At 41.6% G+C, this 20,318-nt stretch overlaps 2 protein-coding genes across 2 annotated transcripts; both read right to left on the bottom strand.

Moving 5' to 3' along the window:
- Positions 1–3,943: 3,943 nt before the first annotated feature.
- On the bottom strand, positions 3,944–9,121 carry si:ch211-81a5.1 (E3 ubiquitin-protein ligase RNF115). The gene is made up of 9 exons (XM_017420078.3): positions 8,840–9,121; positions 7,627–7,685; positions 7,159–7,219; positions 6,860–7,065; positions 6,704–6,772; positions 6,522–6,600; positions 6,242–6,335; positions 5,405–5,520; positions 3,944–5,252 (listed from the first exon to the last, which is right to left on the bottom strand). The coding sequence occupies exons 1-9, from the start codon at positions 8,921–8,923 to the stop codon at positions 5,121–5,123; spliced, it is 900 nt and encodes a 299-aa protein (XP_017275567.1). The 5' UTR covers positions 8,924–9,121; the 3' UTR covers positions 3,944–5,120.
- A 1,075-nt stretch (positions 9,122–10,196) lies between these two features.
- scamp3 (secretory carrier membrane protein 3) lies at positions 10,197–17,204 on the bottom strand. Its single transcript, XM_017419966.3, has 9 exons — positions 16,809–17,204; positions 16,529–16,609; positions 15,615–15,731; positions 15,286–15,406; positions 14,981–15,109; positions 13,743–13,902; positions 13,550–13,651; positions 12,767–12,884; positions 10,197–10,907 (listed from the first exon to the last, which is right to left on the bottom strand). Exons 1-9 carry the CDS (start codon positions 16,860–16,862, stop codon positions 10,758–10,760), a joined length of 1,032 nt encoding a protein of 343 aa, XP_017275455.1. The 5' UTR covers positions 16,863–17,204; the 3' UTR covers positions 10,197–10,757.
- Between the last annotated feature and the right edge of the window lie 3,114 nt (positions 17,205–20,318).

Below are 20,318 nucleotides of genomic sequence, written 5' to 3'. Positions count from 1 at the left end.
CATTTCTGATAAGAAGGTTGGGAATCCCCAGAAAAAAAATCAACTTTTTTATTCTTTTTTCAACTTGTAAAGCTATAGATTCCAATATGGCTGCCATCTGCGTCAAACGTGGCGATAGGTGCAGTAATTACCTATTTATTTGCACTTTTATAATCGTGTTTTTTAACGGAATCAGTCGCACGGATAGTACTCTATTCAGTTCAGGGGCGTCGGAAGCACAGGAGAGGGTGTTTGTATTAAATCTGTGATCTGTTAGCAAAATATCTCACAAGTCCCGGCATGGATTTTGATGTAACGCTCAGAAAATAATCATTAGATGGATACATTTACAGCTGTTAAGCTTTTGGAAGTCAACCTGATTCAAGATGGCCACAACAGAAATATACAAAAAATTACTTCTTCTTCTTTTTCTTTGGTTTGTTCCCTTATTCCTCCATTTATCTGTCCTCTGCGTCCTCTGTCCTCACTCCAACTCCCTCTATCTATCTATCTATCTATCTATCTATCTATCTATCTATCTATCTATCTATCTATCTATCTATCTATCTATCTATCTATCTATCTATCTATCTATCTGCATCCATTGAGTTTGATTTTCAGTGTTTTTGATTTAACGTTTTACGCTTCTGACACAATTTCCACATCATTAAATGAGTGTTTGGGGGGTTAATGTAACTCAAACTCGTCAGGGCTTTTGCAACATTTGTGTCTGAAAACAGAAATTATTCCTCCCTTTTGTTTACAACTAAATTCGGCAACCTGTAGTCCAGAATATTTTGGCACAGCTCGTTTGCACGAGTTCTGCTTCAACGCTCTCCACCGCTCGATCTCCTCCTTCAAAGTAACTCTACTCCTGTCGACTCTCATCCTTACAGCTTTTAGTCACCCTGTTTTGCCCCTCAGAAGAACAGAGAATAAAGCCAAATGTAAACAAACAGCTCGTAATTGTTGGCAACAAAACATGATTCTGATGATTTTGCTCATTTATTACAAATTCTGCGGCAGACTTTTGGTAGTGAATGATGAATATGCACTGATTATTGATGATACAGCTATACAAAAAATTCAAATCAAAAACATTTTAAAAAATCACATATTTTGGCAGCTCTTATGGCTTTTATTTGACTCAGCATTCCTTCAAGGCGCTTCAGTGAGTCGAATATTAGCTGTGATATTTCCAGTCATATGATATAATAAAGTAAGAAAACAAAGTAGACATATATCAGAAGGCAATAATTCCTACATTTATCTTCTGTGGCAACAGAAGATAAAACTCCAGAAACTCCGTTGTGGCGTTTGGTTTAAGAATATCAGGGAACCCCATCTGGGTCCCCCCTTTGAAACGATCTGGAGGCGCCCCTGCTTCTTTTAATTACCACGCTGCTGCAGTGTTTGAGTGCGTAAGATGCAGAGAAATGCAACGTCATCGGCTTAGGAACAGTTTTTTCTCCAGTCTTGCAGCTCAAACGCAGTGATGCCGTTCCAAGACAGAGGAATAACAGCAGGATGACATTCCTACCAGTCAAAACCAAATTAAATGGTGTTAAAACATAACAACCCAACTTAAAAATAATTAACTGAAACTGCATAAAAAAAAGAAATATTAAGGTATTCAGTAAAAAAAATGTAAATGTTTGGCTATGTTGGATACACATTTATTACATGTCAATTATTTAGTGTCAAAAAGAGCATTTCAAACATTCAAAGGTTGCCTTTATTTCCTCTGCTGACGTTTTCCGACTCAAACACTGATCCCAGGACAAACGGCAGCATCCCGTCCGTGTGTTTTTCACAGACAAACAACCTGAAGTCGCTAACGTTAGGCAGGCGGCTCACCAGACTCTGCTCCGTTCACCACGGCGTCCAGGGGCGACAAACCGAAGCGTGCCACAGGAAGGTTACAGCGTATATCGCCTCGTGAGAGAATCAGAATCGAGAATCGTTTGGAATCGGAATCAGAATTGGAATCGTTCAAATTCAAACGACGCCCAGTCCTAGTTGCCGGTGGGATTAAACAGGTTAATACCATTTATTATTGTAAACCGAAGTCATCCCAGTTTGATAAGTTTCACCAGTCTTGAACGCAACGTCGAGATTGCGAATCTGGAGCGTGGAGAAAGTCCCGGGAATGCTGATCCGTCTGCAGCAGGCGACACGATGACTCCTACTTGTGCAGTTTAGAAATACTTTTGAGTCCAATTTATCTCCATGGGGTGAAATGTCCATTATGACCAGGAAGCTGTAACAGTGGACATCTGCGCCCGAGGAGCTCGTCTATTATATGACAAACTGGCTTGCCACAGAGGAGGTATGGAGCGAGGAGGGCGAAGGGGAGAGGAGAGGAGAGGAGAAATGTCTGTTGTGCGCGGTTCCTGCGGTCCTTGGTCAATGACACAAAATGCCTCTGCCTTCTTATTTCGCTATTTTGGGTCACCGTGAGTCGGTTCCCCCTTGGGCCGGGCTCCAGGGCGTGTTCGCGGACGTGCAGCAGGCAGCAGCCGCCTGTCAGCCTCCTGGTCGGTGCCTGTCAGCGTCAACATGCCAGCAGAAAACAGGACATGAGGGGAAAACCTATTAATAAACCATTGTTGTTCCTTTACTCTGCTGCTGCTGCTGCTGCTGCTCACATACACACAAACAATTAGGATAATGGACCCATACATAATTTATAGGACAAGTAAAATTACCCCCCCCCAAAAAAAAAAAATCTACCTTATACTCAGGTCAGATTACATTTGTTTCTAGTTGTCTTATAATGAGCTACTTAACTAACTAGTTTGCTTACAAATGTTAAAAATGACAAATCAAGTTTTATTTTTTTTTTAATTCTTAGACTCTCAACAACAACCCAAACACACATTGTTTCAGTGAGAGGACTTAAAATAGTCTAATTTTGGTGGAAAAGGGGAGTTTTGAATCGTTGGCGGTCCAGAACATAAAAAGCCTTTCTAAAACATTTATACTATTAAAATTCCTTTCACTTGTTGGGTTTTTGGTTTTCTTGTGCTTTGAGAGTTCATTTTAGTCTGTTGTCGGGAACAAAAGTGTTAAATGAGTCACTTTTTGTTGAAAACGGTGGCTAAAAATCAGGTGATGTGGCCTGAAGCCTTGAAGTGAAAATGTTGTTGGCTCTCAGTTTGGTTTGTTTTTTCTTTAAACCTCCCAGATCCACAGGACCGTGGATGGACCACCCTTTAAGGTCCAAACGCCGAAGAAGTGAAGCTGACAGTCGCCAAAACTCAAACTCAACTTTTTGTTAACTGTATGTAAACTCCATATTCCCTTCACAAAGTCCAATTTATCTTTATCAATGATTAAATCAGCAGCAGATTCTCCACAAAAAGTCGATGTTTTGGTAAAAGTTGGTAAAGGTCTGCGCTCCTGTTGACCACGACACTGGAATAAAAATAACAAACGTGGTTAATTGTTTGTATTGTTCTTCATATTGCACGTTTTAAGAACATTTTTTCCATCCAGTTTTCTGCTGAACCTAAAAATTATAAAAAAAATATCACACTTAAAATTCGCCAAAAAGAAAAAGTGTCCATCTGCAGCAACGTCTGGAGCTAAAATTGAAGCACAAAAATCACTCCTCGTGCTTCCAAGGAGAGACTTTAGTTGTAGTTTTTGTAATTGAGACATTTAATTCAAGCGTGAACAGGCTGCTAACTCAAGGGATGAGCCACTGCTGTATGGACACATTTTAAACCGGATCGTTGTCACCAGCCGCCTCTCATAAAACAACTTGTTCCCGTTTGTTGAACCGGAGGGATTAAAAACACCAACGATAACCCGGTTTGTCGCATTAAACAGCGCTTCGGCCCGATTCGCTCTCGTCTCTCGAAGACGTGACTTCCAGACGCCGCTCGTGTGCTGCGGGTTGCTCTGACGCGTCTTTTGTTCTCCGCTTGTTCATTTTTCTCACGTTTTTTTTTTTTTTTTCCCCAGCACACGCTGCACAATACGCTGTCATGGTCAAGGACAAGGACTAAATTGAAAATAAAGGAGAAAACAACCAGAGCTTAAAAAAAAAAAAAAAAAATTGAAAGACCTTCAAAAACCCTGAGAGAACTCCTGATGAAACCCATTTTAAATGGTGACAAACCAGCCAGGAATGAGGAGAATTAAACTATATTTTAACCCGACCAACTCTTAATGCTAAATCTTTTCTAAAAAACAAATTTTCTTCTCTCGAGAGCTTGTTTCATTAATGGTGGTTTAAAGGTTTTATTTACAATTTTCCCTGAAAGAGTTCGTATAAGTGCTACTTCTGCTTTTCAACATTAAAGTGTTTGACATTTAGTTTCATCCGCAGCAGCAAAAAAACATACAATTAGTGTCCGTTTTGTTTTTCACACTTAAATTTGTAACATCTCTACTGGGAAAAAAAAAATCAGGCATTTTATTTCCTTTGAATAAAAAAGAAAACGGCTTTGGTTAAAGAAAAATGGCCTAAAATGTCCAGACACGATTCTCAACATGGGACGATTTGATAAAGTATTTGCTTCAATATCTTTCCAAGGAAGTAAGAGAACAAAAATAAAACATATTCTGCTCTAGCAGAATACTACAGTAGTATTTGTGCTGTTTTTTAGGGCTTTTTAAGATTAAGATTTGAGAGAAACTTCCTGCGACAGCCCTGATCGGAGTAAAAGCTCAGTAAAACTCCACCGTCACGCTTATCTGTCTTTGATTATCACATTATTAAGAGAAGCTTCAGCAACAGCTTTATGTCGGTGAGAGGTCGACGCGACACCGAGGCAACGTTTCTGCAGAGTTTCTCTGCATCTCTGTGAGCTCCTGTCATCCTGACAGCGAAGCGGTGAATTAGTTTGCCGCGTTAAAGTCAGTCGTTCAGAAAAACTGCGAAGCGACAAAAAGCAACGTCCCTTCTGGATCTCATCAGCATCCTTCTGAACTGTAAGTGGCGTGGCGTTAAAAAAAAAAAAAAGAAAGAAAGGAAGAAAGAAAGCGGCTGTGTTAGGGTAGAAAATGTCCTTCGCCGAGATGCGTGAATGACGCAAGCACTGAAGCTGCACGGCACGGCTGCGGTTCGTGCCGGGCGTTTTTATTTAAAGAGCGGCGCCGATCTGACGGGAGAAGCGTTGTCGGCTCTTTCCTCATATCGCCTGCCTCTCCTGCTGCTCCTGTTCCTCCCGCAGGGCGGCGATCTCCTCCGGGGGCGCCGGCAAGAGCGGGACGCCGTTGACAACACCGTCGAGACTTTTGCGGCACACTGGGCAAGAGTCGTGCTGCGAGAGGAAACATAATCTGTTAACATTTAGCCAGGAAGTGCTTTTCCTTTTATTTTTATTTTCCTGGTTGAAAGAGAATTCTGCATCCAGACGAGAGTTCGGAGGAGATCCTGTTGATCGTCTCAGATCTTTAAAGCCGTCATCCTTACCAGCTCCAGCCACGGCACGATACATCCGCCGTGGAAATGATGAAGGCAGGGAAGCTTTCTGACAGATTCCCTCAAAGAATAACCCTCCATGCAAATGGGACACTCCAGTCGGCTGTCTGAAAGAGAAGAAAGTAAAACTGAAATAAAAACACAGCAAAAATAAAAAATCGATCTGAACAGTTTGAACTCTGATCTGTTACTGTGGCTCGTTTCCCTCCGGCTCTCTTCTAATCCTTTCTGAACATCTTTCAGAGGTTTTCCTTTCTTTTTACTCATTTTCAGTCCAGTCCTTTTATCAGGACGGCGTATTGCGCAGTGTGAGATTAAAAACGAGGAAAGATGATGAGTGGGAAGCAAACGAAACAAAAAGAACCAGGTTTACACAGACAGGCTGAGAGTCGTGTCTTAAAGAAACAGAAATAAATCCATCCTTCAGCTGATCGCCTGCTGAAGCTCCTTCTTGGTGCTGAAATACTCATTTAAGTGGGAAGTGTTTAAGGCTAAGGGTAACGAAGAAACTAAAGATCCAAGCTGTCCTGTGTCGACACAACAGTGGTTCATCCCTTGAGTTTAGGGTTTTTAACGGTTGTTTTTTATGCCTGAACTCTTTACAGGTCGGAGTTAAGTGGCTTAACAAAGAAAAAAAAAAGACTCCTCTGATAATGGTCAGGTACTGAAGAGGAAAATGAGTAAAAAAAAAGCAGCCAAGTCCAAAGAAAAGCTTCATAAGACTTTCAGAAAGCCTGAAGGACGACTAAAGTCTAAGGGAAATGCGGAAAAACAGATAAAGCTGCATTTAAAACACAGTAAGTTGAACTGTACGCCATGAAACCCCACCTATCTGTTCTTGGGAGACGTGAACCGTCGGCAGCGATGAGATCATCTCCGTCTTCGCTGGGGGTGGGCCCGTGTTCTCCAACTGTCCAAACAGCTGGGCCGGCAGGAGAAGGCGGGACATGAAACGAAGATAAACAGCGCGAGTTACGGGGGTGTCAGGACTCGATCATCAGCCCTTCGTCTCTCCACACTCCAGGAGACGTCACGAAGGCGGCGCTCGTTCATGGCTTCCTGACGTCTCCCAGAGTGAGGCGGGGCCGTTACCCTCGCTGCCACTGACCTCCGTGATGAATGTGTCGAGACTTCCCTGACCCCACGCGTAATCCCCGGGGTTCGAGTACAGCTGCAGGAGGCTGGATCTGAAAGACGGATGGGAGAAAAGGGGGCGGGGGCGGCAAAGTGAAAGAAACCAAAAGCTAATTATCTGATAAATTTAAAACAAAACAAAAAAAATGAGCTTACAGTCCAGTTGTTGTAGCGCCGGGGTTTCCATCGTCAGGAAGGAGGTCAGTCAGAAACTCCTCTAAGGATCTTAAACATGAGAAGAATCTGAGCTGAAGGGTTTTGGTGTATTTTACTCACCGTCCAGCAGCTGAAAACATACAGACACACACACACCCCGACCAGGGAGACCTCTCTGACTCAGAGCTGAGGGCTGAATCCTGCTCCCCTCCCTCTGTGGCCACTTGTGACGCTGGAGAAGGAACGCTCTGACCCGCGGACTCCTCCTCCTCCTCCTCCTCGTCCCCGCCGTCCTCCGACTCCGAGTCCGACTCGGAGGACGGCGGGTCTGACAGCAGCGCGGAATGCTCCAGGAACAGCAGCTGTGGGACGAGACCGGAGAAAGTCAGCCGTCGAGCCAAACCACGAGAGCCAGAGGAGGGTGTCCTCACCGAAATGTGACGAGTGTCAAATACCTCCGAGAACAACGAGCTGGAAGGTAAACCCGCAGAGGACGGCGTGCTGTTCTGCAGGAGGCTACACACACACACACACACACCTGTTAGGGGTGTGAAATGACAAACAGATCTCCTGAAAGCTTTACATTTTGACAAAACTCGAATTAAAGCCCCATTATAATACTCATTTATACGTTCTTGAACATTTTTTTGGCTCTTCTATATGCAGCACCTTCTTCACTAATCTCTTCATTTATGACGGATTGGGTTGAAGTTTGGAAAGAGATTTTGGAACTGTCTTTTGGTTTACATGATTAAAAAGCAACAAAACACAAGAAGAGCTTTAGAAATGTGCGTCTTTATGAGCATAAAAGAGGTTTTCACATAATTCCCAAATGCATTCAGATCCTAAATAAGATAAACACGTTGTCTAAACTCTGGTTTTATTGTCGATGAAAACATGAAAACCTGAAAATGTGTCTGTACCTGGAATCATCTGTTACTTCCTCCACGAAGCCAGACTCACACGCGGGGCAGACTAAATCCTGGAGGAAGAAAAGTCCATCTTGAGAAATCGAATCTAAGGTGCTCTGTGATTTTTAAAATCATTATGTTTTTATACAGTTATAAATAATTCAATAATGGGACACAAATTTGACAGTTTTAGTCATGATTTATAATCTGAAGACACAATAATTAAACATTTTCCAGCCTACTGTGGATTTCCATCTCTAGCTCAGTAGATGGCCCTGATGTGGTGAACCACCCTCTGTATGGCAAGTCATTGTAACATATAATCAAACCATTAATTTAATTTCTGACCCCATTCAGACCTGGCTCTAACCATGAAGCTACGCTCTGATAACTCCTGAACAACAACTTTTCAGCAACAACGGCTCGAACCCCCAACGAATTGATTTAACAAACAATAGCTCTGTTTTTGTCGTCTCAAAGTTAAATATTAGTGGCTGTATGATCGGTGTTTAGTTGGGAGATTTTTAGCTGTTAAGATGGAGAAAAACTCATAATGAGGCAAAAGAAACAAATGCTAATGATGTCTTTTTAGAATCAGTCTATCTTTCTTTGACATTAAAGTCTGTTTGTTCTATATTTTAAATAATGTGAAACTGGGAGAAGGTAATGTATGTTTCTGTAGGAATGATTTGACATATTACAAATAAAACCAGGGTTAGTTTATGTATTCTTGTTGATAACCAGGCAACAAATCGCCAAAAATCAACAAACTACGTATCATTTTGAAAGTTTTCAGACGATGAATTTGAAAATAATAACTCTATAGTGAAAATGTCCTCATTGTGACTCATTTTGCCAGCACAGGATAGTATGATCATTACTGATTAATATATGATACACCGGTTTGCCATACAGCCGCCTCTCTCAGTTGACAACTGGACACAGAGGACAGCGGTGGCGTTTCTAAATATGGCGAAGTGAACATTTTACCCTAACATTCTAATTTAACAGCTTTGTGCGCATTTTGCGCACAAGAGGACCTCTTTTAGAGACGTTTTACGGCCGGGCTGTGATTTAACAGCCTCTTGTTTCAGGTTTCAGCTCCGAGGTAAACATTTACTCGTTTGAAGTTAACGCCTCCGCCATCAAAACAGGCTGAACTTTATTTGTTTATTTATTTATTTTTTTAAATTCCTCGAGTCTCGGGACGTTAATAAAAACTCACCGACAGCCCGGGCTTCGTCTCGCATTTACAGCAGTGGCAGTAAAACCGGCGTTGGGGTTGCGGCGTATCCGCAGCCTCCGCCATCTTCGCGGTGAAAAGTAGTCCCTGACGTCGCCTCGGCAGCCCATAAAAGTCTCCAGCGGGAGGGTTTGACAGGTCGGGAAGATAAACCCCCCTCCCAGAGCGAAGTCACTCCGGCTGAGATTTAGGTTAGATTACGCGTACATTAAAAATAAAATTAATTTAAAAAAGAAAAAAAAAATCCGCGCGGAGGCATTTCACCTTTCACCGTTCGGCAGCCGTTGGAAACGTTACGTACGTTAAAAAATCAAAACAAACATTAGCTAACAGCCAAGCTAGCTCCGCAAAACTGCGAGGAATCGTGTAAAACTGTAAATTAACGTTTCTTATTAAGTTTTTTACGGGAACACAGTTTGTTCCTTATTTTTAAGAGCCAGCGCACATCTGTTTGTGTGTGATAAATGAAACCACAGCAGAAGAATCGTGTTTGTTTGTTTTTCTGCAGGGGAAGTTGTTGAACACAGAAATATACTTTGGTTCACTGAAGCTACTTTAAGCTTTTTGTCTGTTCAGTCTGATAGGTTCGGGTTTAAAGCTGCAGCTTATTTCAAACTGCATGTTTCTGCTAAAATCCACTGAATGCTGAGCGCTGGATGGGATCTGCTGGGAAAGCTGAAACAGTTCTTAGAGCTAAAAGAAACAAAACACTAGCTAAAAGCTAAATGTAGTAAAATGATAGCTAGAAGCTAAAAGTAACAAAAAACTACCACAAAGGTATTATAAGCAAAATGCTAACTGTTAAATGTATCCAAAAGACTAGTGAAATGGGGTAACACACTAGCTAAAAGCTATATGTAGCAAAATTAAAGGTAGCAAAAAAGACTAGCTAAAATGAGCAAAACACTAGCTAAAAGAAGCAAGATGGTAGCTAGAAGCTAAAAGTGGCATAAGGCTAGCTCTAGCTCAAAGTTGAATGTAGCAAAAGGACTAGCTAAAAGTTCAATGTAGCTGAAGGCTAGGTAAAAGGTTATCTAAAAAGGTGAATGTAGTAAAAGAGTGGCTAAAAGTACCAAAACACAAGCTAAAATCTAAGTTTTGCCAAACTGACAGATTTTTATATAATACATTTTAACTCTTCTAATGTTGTCCTGTGTTTTTGTGGAAAATGTTCAGTTGTATTTTCCATGATGACCTCACTCTTAGCAGAAACAGCTAAATATTAATAAATATTATTAACCCGATCAGATATTAACAGTGACTTTATTTAACGACATTAGGACAACTACTGTGCTCAAACCATTTGATTGGCTCAGTGACCACGTACACACGTCAAAACACTTGTTTAAAAAAAAGTTTATTATTCTGGCACTCGGATAAATCAATAACAGCAGCAAATTGTGAAAGCATGACACTTATTATAAAAAAGTCAAGAAACAGAACTGGTATAACACAATAAGCACAAACAGAACAGTGACAAATACTTAAAACAATACTTTATATTCTTTACGATGTGAAATGATTTGGCAATGCAGTTAATAAGTATCCTCCTTTCTATTGTTAGTTCACACATAAGCTATAAAAAGTGCTGTTTCAGAGCACCTCAAATATAATTAATTCAGAGTGCAGCTCCAGTTTTTTTGCACCTTTCCAAAAACACAGGTTCCTAAGTAATTTATATTTATTTTTTAAAGCAATTAAAAACAGAAGCAAAACAGTCGCATTTTCCTGCATTTTCCACCTCGTTTTAAGACTACACCAATCAGTCTTTTTACGATTTTGGTTAATTCCGTTTGGCAATTTGTCACGTATGATTTCTAAAGCTAGACGAGCCCAGACGGTTGTCGAATCGACTCGGGTCCTCCGTGGAGCTGGGAGCACCCTCCTCGTCCGTCCGTCTCTACTGAGGCGAGGCGAAGGCCCCCTGGGCGGCAGAGGAGGCGGCGGTGGAGGCGGCTTGGCGCACGGCCTGATTGGACATGACTCCGGTGGCGAACTCGGCCTGAGCCTTCTGGAAGCTGGCGTCGGTCTGCCTGTACATGCTGTGGACCTGGAGCGAAGAGGAGCGTGGCACGTTGACACGATACGTGGAGCCATTCATCGTTATATTATGAACGATGAATGGGTGGGGGGCAGCGGAAAACGACACCCACAACCCGATATTGTGGCTTTTATTCGAGGCCGTTCTCGACTGACTATTTGACCAAAGGACGACGCTCTTGCACTGAGCTGCTAACAAAGTGTAAAAACCAGCTTAACAGTTTCATTTTTTTCCCAAAGAAATAATGCGTCTAAACCTTTAATGCTACATTTTTAAAAAAAGGGGGGGATTCAGGAAGCTCTGTGCAGCGATTTAATCCTCACACTCAATCGACTCTGAGCACCAGTTTGCTCCTGATTCTCATATTAATAAAACCAAGCATGTTTGAGTGCACGTTTGGGAGGTACACGTTGTAAAGATGCATTATTCTTCCCAAACTAATCATCTCGGGGCAGATTAGGCCTGAAGCACACGAGTCAAACTCCGTTCCTCGCTCTCCTGCATGTTTTAGACGTGCTCCTGCTTTAAAATGACTGACTTGAGGACGTGTTGCTGGAGAACCTGAGGATTTGGCGAGGAGGTGATTAAACCGTTTGAATCAGGTGTGTCGGAGCAGGAAAAAAAACAAAAACCTTCCAGGACGGTGGAGCCTGAACTAAATCACATCCAATTTACTCTAAACCAGACCACAATTCACTAAATTAATGACACGATGGACCATGGAAAACTTGAAACTAGTGACTGAATCCAACAACTGATTGGGAAAATTGTCAACCTTTTTACATTTTAACTCATTCCTACCCATTAACAGCATAAAGATCTTCTACCACAGTTCTACTTTGGTACCCAGAAGCAACATCTATCCTTTCTACACACTTTATTAAAGTATTCATTGTGTTTTTGGTGCATATTAGCTGCAGACGGACGATGGAAGCTGGTTGTATCTCTGTCCTTGGTTAGAAACAAAAAGATTCAGTGTTTACCTGGCGTTTATGGTCCAGTTAGACTGATTTTGTCTGGTTTTTCTTCCCCAAAAGGTTTGTTTCTGATTAGCAGCAACACTTTTAGTTTCCCAGCCACGAACAAAACACACAACGCTGCCACCTTCTGACAGGACCACAGAAATAGATTTATTCTCTCCAAACCAACATTTCAAATGCTTGGTTCAAATGTTCTTGGAAGGAAGCTGATTTTTTTGTTTTTAATCTAAGGTGGAGGTTATGATAAGATAAATACTGGTATATAAAAACACTCGGCTGATGATTTTGACCTTGATGTAAATCCTGAAAACTGAATCATGTGAAACACAGTTACCGTCAGGTACATAAACAAAAATAGAGGTAAAAGATGTTTCTTTTCACTTTTTTCCCCCCAGACTATTTGCCAATGATCTTTATGTGTTTTAAATTTACCTTCCGACACAACAGATTTCGCTCACTTGCCGAACTCGGCACCATCAAGTACACAAGTTTCTACACAACCAGGTTTTTCTGGGTTTATCAGTATAGATTCTCCATCTTTCTACAGCTCATCCATGGTCGGGTCGCAGAGGTTTAACCTCCTGACCGCAGGTGAGGGTTGGATCGTAGATGGACCAGTAAATCCTGAGTTTTGTCTTTTTACCACGACCGATCGAAGCAACGCCCTCATCACTGAAGACGAGGCTCCGATCCGTCGGTCCATCCTCCCGTCACTCAGGAGTGAGTCTCCAGGTCTCAGTTAATGTCTCGTTTAATCCAACCCACTTGTGGCTCGGTTCTACACATCCTCTTCACAAAACAACATAAATTAATCAGAACCTACCTAAAAACGCGCCTTACGGTTTCACTACCCGAGAGGTTTCCCCACGCTTAGAAAACGCGCCTCACCTTTTTCAGCAGGATCACCCCCATGGCGGTCTGGGCGCTGAAGAAGATGGAGTTTATGATCATGATCACACCAACAGGCGTACTTTTACTCAGAGCCTCCAGGCTCACAATCCAACCGCTGAGGGACGTGAAAACACAAGGAGAGAGGGTGAACCCTTTTAGCACCATATTAATAGATATATTTAATAAAACGCCTGGTCTTTCTTGTCTATTTTTGTCAATAATTGTGTCAAAAAATGCCCTATGTGTAAATAATTTACACCCTTTTTCTAGGAGAAGTAAAACTTTCAAAATCTGTCATGTATTTAACATTCTTATGTAATTAAATACCTAAAACTGTGTGCTATAAGAAGAAAAGGACAAACTGAATTGAATTTTCTTTTCAGAAATTCTTGTAAAGTGCAGATTGAACATTTCTTAGATTGGTAAAATCTAATTCAAACTTTTTTACAACAACTCAGACAGTTTTTTCTGGAGCTTTCTGAGTCACCGGTGATCCCCGTGGTTTTAAAAGGGTTAAAGTGGGACGACTGCGAGGAAAAGCACCAGGTGTAAATAATAACTAATAGTTGCGGTCTAAGGTAATAATCACTTCACTGCCTTGGTTTACAGGGAGTTCTGCATGATACCAAACAATATAACAGCAAAAAAATGAGAAAAATCACACAAATTGACATATTTACCAACATAATCCTGACCACAAGGGTTACTTCCAGCTATAAGCACTAGATCACAGATTATAGCCATAAAATTTTGTTTTATTTGTTCATTTATCAGTCATACCTGTATCCTGATCCCGGGATGCCAATGGTCATGATGATGAAGACGCCCACTTGGACAAAGAAAATGAAGAAGAAGAGGAAGAAGTTGAAGGAGCTGTCACTCCTACAGGAGAGAAAAAAAAGCATTGCTGAGTTCATCGGTTTAGTGACATTATCGCAACCAGCACGCGTTTCTACGAGACGGCGGTAACCACCTGAAGGCTTTGTAAACGGGCCGGTACCAGCAGACGAAGGAGCAGGGGGTGAAGAGGATGGCCCAGAGGATGGAGAGGCCAAAGCCAGAACCAGTGGTGGTGTCCACGCAGAAGAAAGCCAGGGAGGAGATCAGGTTAAAGAGGAGCGTGCCGGTGCAGACTACAGACCGGAGGAAAAACAAAAACAACAGAGGCGGGTGAACGAAAAGGGGAAAGAAAACGCAGCAATAAAAAAAAGCACCTTTCTCCCCCCCCAATAAAACCATCTGAGAAGACCTTAGCTCATGCAAGAAAACACAGTTTGTTAGTTTGTTTTGGTCCAGTGTTGAGTTTAAATTAGTCTTTTTGAATGTCTTCACATCAAGACACGGCGCTTAAGAAACACAAAAAGGCCAATTTTACAACCTTTATCAACTATTCAATGATATCCTTTAAGTTCATGGCTTATTAAAAGAAAAAAAATATAATATTTAAACCGTTACAATGGATTAAAAAATACAATGTCAGTGTTTAGAGGATGATTACCACTTTTTAAATCTGTGACAAAACATTTAAATAATTAAAATAAATGAGCAAAACGTCTATAAAAAGGGTTTTAAAGGCTACAGTTAAAAAAAATCCCAACATTTTAGCTTTTCCTGACTGTTTTTTTCAGGCTGCTAACATCCCAAACCACACAAATCATCTCTGCTTTCTGTGTGTAGCTATAAAATACGGATAAACTGCATAAAGCTTTTTGTGCTCTGTTATCTGTGGATAAAGGACAACAGACTTACCTAAAGCTAAGAGGCACTAAACAAGGCGCAGAGCTTTACATTTTATATGAATCTTTAAATTTAATCCTTTCAAGTAAAAAACATAATGTCGTGGCTAATTACATTTTATAAAGTAATCTATCCTGCTAATAAAAAATGAGTTTTGGGCACACTTTTAATGTCATTTTGTAAAAATTGGTATCAAAGTTGAAGTTTAAGTGTTGCCTAAATTCGAATTCGTCAACTCTTTAGATCCATAATCCTTGTTTCGCTTTTAACCGAGCTTAAAATAAAGAGAAGCATGAAGCTGCTTGTCGTTTCAGAACCTTAGACTAGCAGCGGCGCCTCGGTCTTTGTGAGGACCAGCTCTGGCCACCGAGACACGAGCCCGGGTAGACCCTTTCAGAGTCGGCTTCGGATAATCAGACTCCTGAAACGCCAAAGAGCTCCAGTGGGACAGAAGGATACGGACGGGGGACTCACACAGCCAGAAGTAGTACATGATGGAGACGATGCGCTGGAAGCGCTGGCTGATCTCCACGCCGATGTCTTGGTAGAAGCAGGGGCCCACGGGGCAGAAAGAAGGCAGCGGGGGCCAGTTGTTCTGACGGGCTGGAGAGGAGAAATAACGATGTTTATCCTCGTGGATACATTTACTTTAATACTGCCATTTTAAAGGTGTCGGATGGGAAAACATCACAGTTAAATCCATAATCTAAGACTGAAATAAAAAATGGGAATTCTCAGCCTAAAGTTCCCTGTCCCTCCTCATCTCCTCCGGTTCTTACTGGCTCCGGGTCCGAGGCTGTGGGACTGCAGCTCCCGTTCTCTCCTTTCCAGGTCCTGGGCTTTCCTCTCCAGCTCCTCCTGCCTCCTGAGGAGCTCTGCCGTGGTGGCGTTCACCGCGGGCTTACACAGAGAGACGACAGATAAGAGCGCTGTCGTGACAAGGGCTCAAACAGGCAGCGAACAAGATGCCGTTTTAAAATATTCGATTTCGAGGACAGATAATATCCAGGTTTTAAAATTCATCCGATCAAACGCATTTTCCCTGATCCCCCTCCTCCATCTGTTAACCCAGCTTCCACTGGAGTTACGAACACAGCGTCACGGATACCTGGGAGTTATAGGAGCCGTAGTTCCGGGGTTCGGTGGGCGTCGTCCTGCTGGACGGCGTTTGCGGTGTTTGTGCGGGCGGGGCTGGGGGAGAGGTGGCTTCGTACGGCGGCGGAGGCTGTTGCATGGTTAAAACGAGAAAGGAAACACGTGCATTCATTACTCTGGGCAAAAATCTGAAGAAAAGCCGAGACTGTCCGGTTAAAATGAACGAATGAAATTATTTTGGGCCTCGAATGAACACAAACAGGCGCACATGCTCATTTTAAAGTGACTTTTTTTCCCTCCATAAACAACAATAAGTTTGTAAGTATGAAAGACTTCCTAAACAACCTAACAGACTGTTAGTTTGTTTTCAACTACTTATTCACCAAAGGTCAACCACTTCAGTTCATCAGCACGTAGCAAAATGTGGAAATGGAAAAACCTGATGCAGTAACAAAACCAATATTTGGAGTAAATAAAAGGTTAATTTCTAGTTATTCATTTAAAAAAATACCCAATTAATATCGTTCTAACCACTGAAGACGCTTCTAAACGTTCATCAAAGCCCTCCTGCTGAACGTTTCATGGCATGTCTGTGAAAATATGTAGGAATTGTGACAATTTCTGTGATAGATGACAATTTTTCACGTCATTCAGCGGAAATCCAGGATGTTATTTGTCCCCCAGATTTAGATTTAGACTTTTAACAAGCACCGACCTTGCTATTTTTTAACCGAGATGCACAATCTTGGCATCGTTTGGAAGATCCTTTGAGGCTCTTTCAGGCAAAATCATTTGCTTTTGACGTGTTTATGGACAATAAATGTTTTCCCAAGCGAAACATGAGTTACTGTGGCACAAAATACACAGATGGTGACGAAGCGAAGCAACAAGTTTCTGCTTCAGTTGTGTTTTTTTTAATCTGCTCACCCCAGCTGGTTTGTCAAAGGGGTTGTAAAGGTCCAGTGTTGCGTATCCTGTGCTGCTGCTGTGCTGAGCCACAGCTGGGTCCTAAAGCAGAAAACACACATTATTATTATTATTATTATTATTCCATTAAAAACAGGGATTTGTCACATTTGTCAAGTCGCTGCGTTCGCCGGGAAGCCTGGCTTATCAGTGTGACCCTTGTTGGGAAGAGCAGAGGCTGTTAAGAAGCGCAGATGGGAGCTGAAGGCAGCAGGAGCCTCGGCTCCACCTGGACACCCACCTGGAAGGGGTTCTGGTCCTCCATCGGTTCTGGGAAGCTTGTGTACTGGGACATATCAGGAGGCCCACCAACCTAAACCTAAACTGTGGAGGGGGGTTATAAGCAGAAACGAGTCGGCTAACTCAGAGAAAAACCCTTTTGTTTCTGATCTAGTCGGCGGCGGCTCGCGGTGTCGGTTTCGCCCGGTCAGAACGCTCCGCCCTCCCGCCGCTCGGCGCTCATCTCCCCGCTGCTCAGACGGCTTCCACCCCCGGCCGGACGCGCTTCTCTCCCGCGGCGAGGAAGCGGACAAATTCAGCTGTTATTTGTTTATTTGTTTATTCTCTCTCTCTTTCCTCCGCAGGTGGAAGCGGAAGTAGGCAGCAGCCCCTCGAGGACGCGGTCATGTGACTTTCTGCTGCGGGAAAAGAGTCACGTGACAAAGAGCCAACTGAGATGAAGGGGGGCGGGGCTTCCGAGTTTCATTTTGTTTCTGGCTGATTTAGGTTTTACTGCCACGAAGTTAAAGTCAGTTTTTAATGTTTTTTTACTCTGTAACTTGTAAAAACAAGTAGGCTACAGTAAAACTACGGAAGCCCATTTCTGCCACTCTTATAAAAAAGTCTTTTAAGTCAGGGGTGTCAAACAGAGTGACACAAGAGGCCCAAAATTAAAACCTTGGTCCAATTTCAGTCAATATTTATTGAAAAAATAGATAAATTAACCCTAGTTTTAGATGCAATATGTCAAATTACCTTCTCTCAGTTTCATATTATATAAAATTTAGAACAAACACACTTTAATATGCAAAGGAAACTAGGTCAAACTTAAAAAGATGTCATTAAAATAATTTCTTATGCCTTCCTAGGCATTTTTGTCCATTAAAACATCTAAAAAGCAATCAGCTAAAATCCAATCATACAGCTATTAACATTTAACTCGAAGGAAACAAAGAAAAAGATGACGTGTGTTAAAGCAGACTTGCTCTCTGCAAGTTTATTAACAAGGGTTTGATCGGTCTGCTGCTTTTTCTACGTCAAAATTAAAGATTAACGAGAAATTAAAACTTATTTACTTGGCTTCAAAGTAACTGTCACAAGAAGACTTTACTAAAGAGACTCAGTTTTTTAAGGCAAAATGAGAACCAACAGAGTCTCGACCTGTCACAGACTAGAGGGTCAGATTTAATCATATTTAAATGTTAGCTTGGGGGGCCAGAGGAAATGCTACCAAGGGCCTGATCTGGCCCGTGGACCTGGAGTTTGACTCCCCCGAACTAAGCCATGATTTTGTCATAAATATGAGTTACTAAGGCCTAGTTTACACACAGTGAGTTAATAATGAGAAGGCAATTATCAGTTGTTTCCAGCAGATGTCACACTTGTTCGTTTCTATCCTCAGATGTGATTCTCAGGACAAAAGTGGGATTATAAATTCATTTAATCATACTGAAACCCAGGAAATACAAATGTTTAAGGAACACTTTTCTTATGACTGAATAAACAGACACCAAGACAAACTTTCCTATCATCATAGGAACATGTAGAAGTTAACTATTCTAGCTCAGAAATATCTACACATTATATATACCCATTTTTACGTTTGCTCTTTATGACATTAAAAATAAATGATTAGGATTGTGTGTCATTTGAGCTCAGCTTGTCACAGATGACCTCAGAGTCACAGGTTGCGCCGCAGCCGATAGGATTACATTTTCACTTTCAGCTGTTTATACACGTTTTATGCCCTACTGGCCTTGCACAATCCAGTCTAGTCATTTTTGATTTTCTCCTCGTACAAGTCACATGGAATCACACGAGCGAGGGCGGTCATGGGATTTTATTACGAACACGTCAGCCAAATGGCAGCTCTTCCGATCTATTTACACATGTGCTGCCTTTTCCTGGAGATCTTTTTAAATTTCAAACTACACCTTGTAGGTTTTATATATACCCATATATGTGTATAAATTAGAGGGTCACAAAAACATTCCTCAATCAGCTGTTTGTCGTTATTGGAGCTGTAATATTTGGTCATTATTTGGTTGCTTTGGTTCAAATTTGACTCAGCCCTGGATTACAAAATGGATTGTTTCCAACCCAGCAGCTTTCAGTGTGCAGAAACAGCTTTTTAAATTCATATTTAACATAGCAGGGCCACTGAAGTTTAATTTGATCAACACCCCAGCTAAGTTTAATTGCTTTTTTTATGGTGAACTGTCAAGAACCTGCTCTGCTTCATTTGTTTTTATGACCTCAACTAACTCTTCTCTTCCATCAACACCTCACCTAAGTTTAATTGTTTTGTTTTTTTTATATGATAAAGAACCAAGACGTAAAGCTAGCCCGTATAAACCTGCTCTGCTTCATTTTTTTTTTCTTTCTTCGTGACCTCAGCTAGCTCCATTTGTGTTTGCCAGCTGACTCGTCTGTCGCCTTTAATGATCCAGTCCAAATGGCCCCAAACCAAGCGTTGAACTCAAGCACCTCCGTGGTCCTAAAACCACAGCATTCCTCCTCAGCCAGTCAAGCTATGCAGTGCTCCATGACATCACTGCCCGAGGAATGAATTGGCATAACAGTTGTGTGTGGAAAGCGACCCGCCTAAATGGGAACTGCTGGACTCCGCTCCAATCTTACGGTCATTCGTCGAAGTGGTCACAGTCTTTGCATCCTGTGTTTTTGGATGCTCGTGAATGTTTACAGTACATGTTTTACTTTCTGAAAACTTCCCGTCCGTTCCCAGGATGCAGTTAAAGAGCTGTGGTTTTAGTATTTACATGCTGACAATCCGGTAAGGCCACCAAAACACACTTTCTGGCTACGAGGTATAAAAAGCACACAGAGCACAGAGAAACAGACATCAAATATCTTTTTTTGACATATTTTAAAGCAGCATTGAGCAATATCTCTTCAGGTTTTCTGAAAGTTTTAATTAGCTACTTTTCCCACCAAGTGTTAATCCAGTCGTTGTCGGTCTCGTACTTTTTGTGGAGAACTGTCGCTCAAATCCATTTTTAAAAATCCGTCTCCTTGGACACAAAGTGTAAAGAAATACAACTGCGACGTGCAACTGGATACTTGTGTAGAAAAATGAAACAAAAGCTGTGTTTGTGACTTAACATACCTTCATAAGACACAAATATTGGGTACTAAATTACACCATTTTGCTTATCCCTTCAACATTTCAATCAGTTTATTGGCTACATTTACTTGATGCTTGTCATTACATTGAAATAAAAAACACACACAACATGAGGTTATAACATACAAATTAATTCCCCATTTGTGAAAATAAATGATGTCTCATTTTACTCTAAATTGAGTCATTTGAGTGGCATTTTGGGCTCAAACAGGTTAATTTGCCATTCTTTCACAAACCACCAACAAATAAGGGTAAAACAAATTATTGATGGGGGGAAATAACTTCCTCATAGTGGGACACAGTGCTTGTTGTGCCCCAGCCAAATATAGGTATTTAAAATATCTAAAATACTATATTTTAATGAATGAAATACAACACTGTAAGGAG

The sequence above is a fragment of the Kryptolebias marmoratus genome, linkage group LG5, assembly GCF_001649575.2.
Source record: "Kryptolebias marmoratus isolate JLee-2015 linkage group LG5, ASM164957v2, whole genome shotgun sequence".
Lineage (NCBI taxonomy): Eukaryota > Metazoa > Chordata > Actinopteri > Cyprinodontiformes > Rivulidae > Kryptolebias > Kryptolebias marmoratus.
This window is presented reverse-complemented; position numbering and strand designations above follow the sequence as displayed.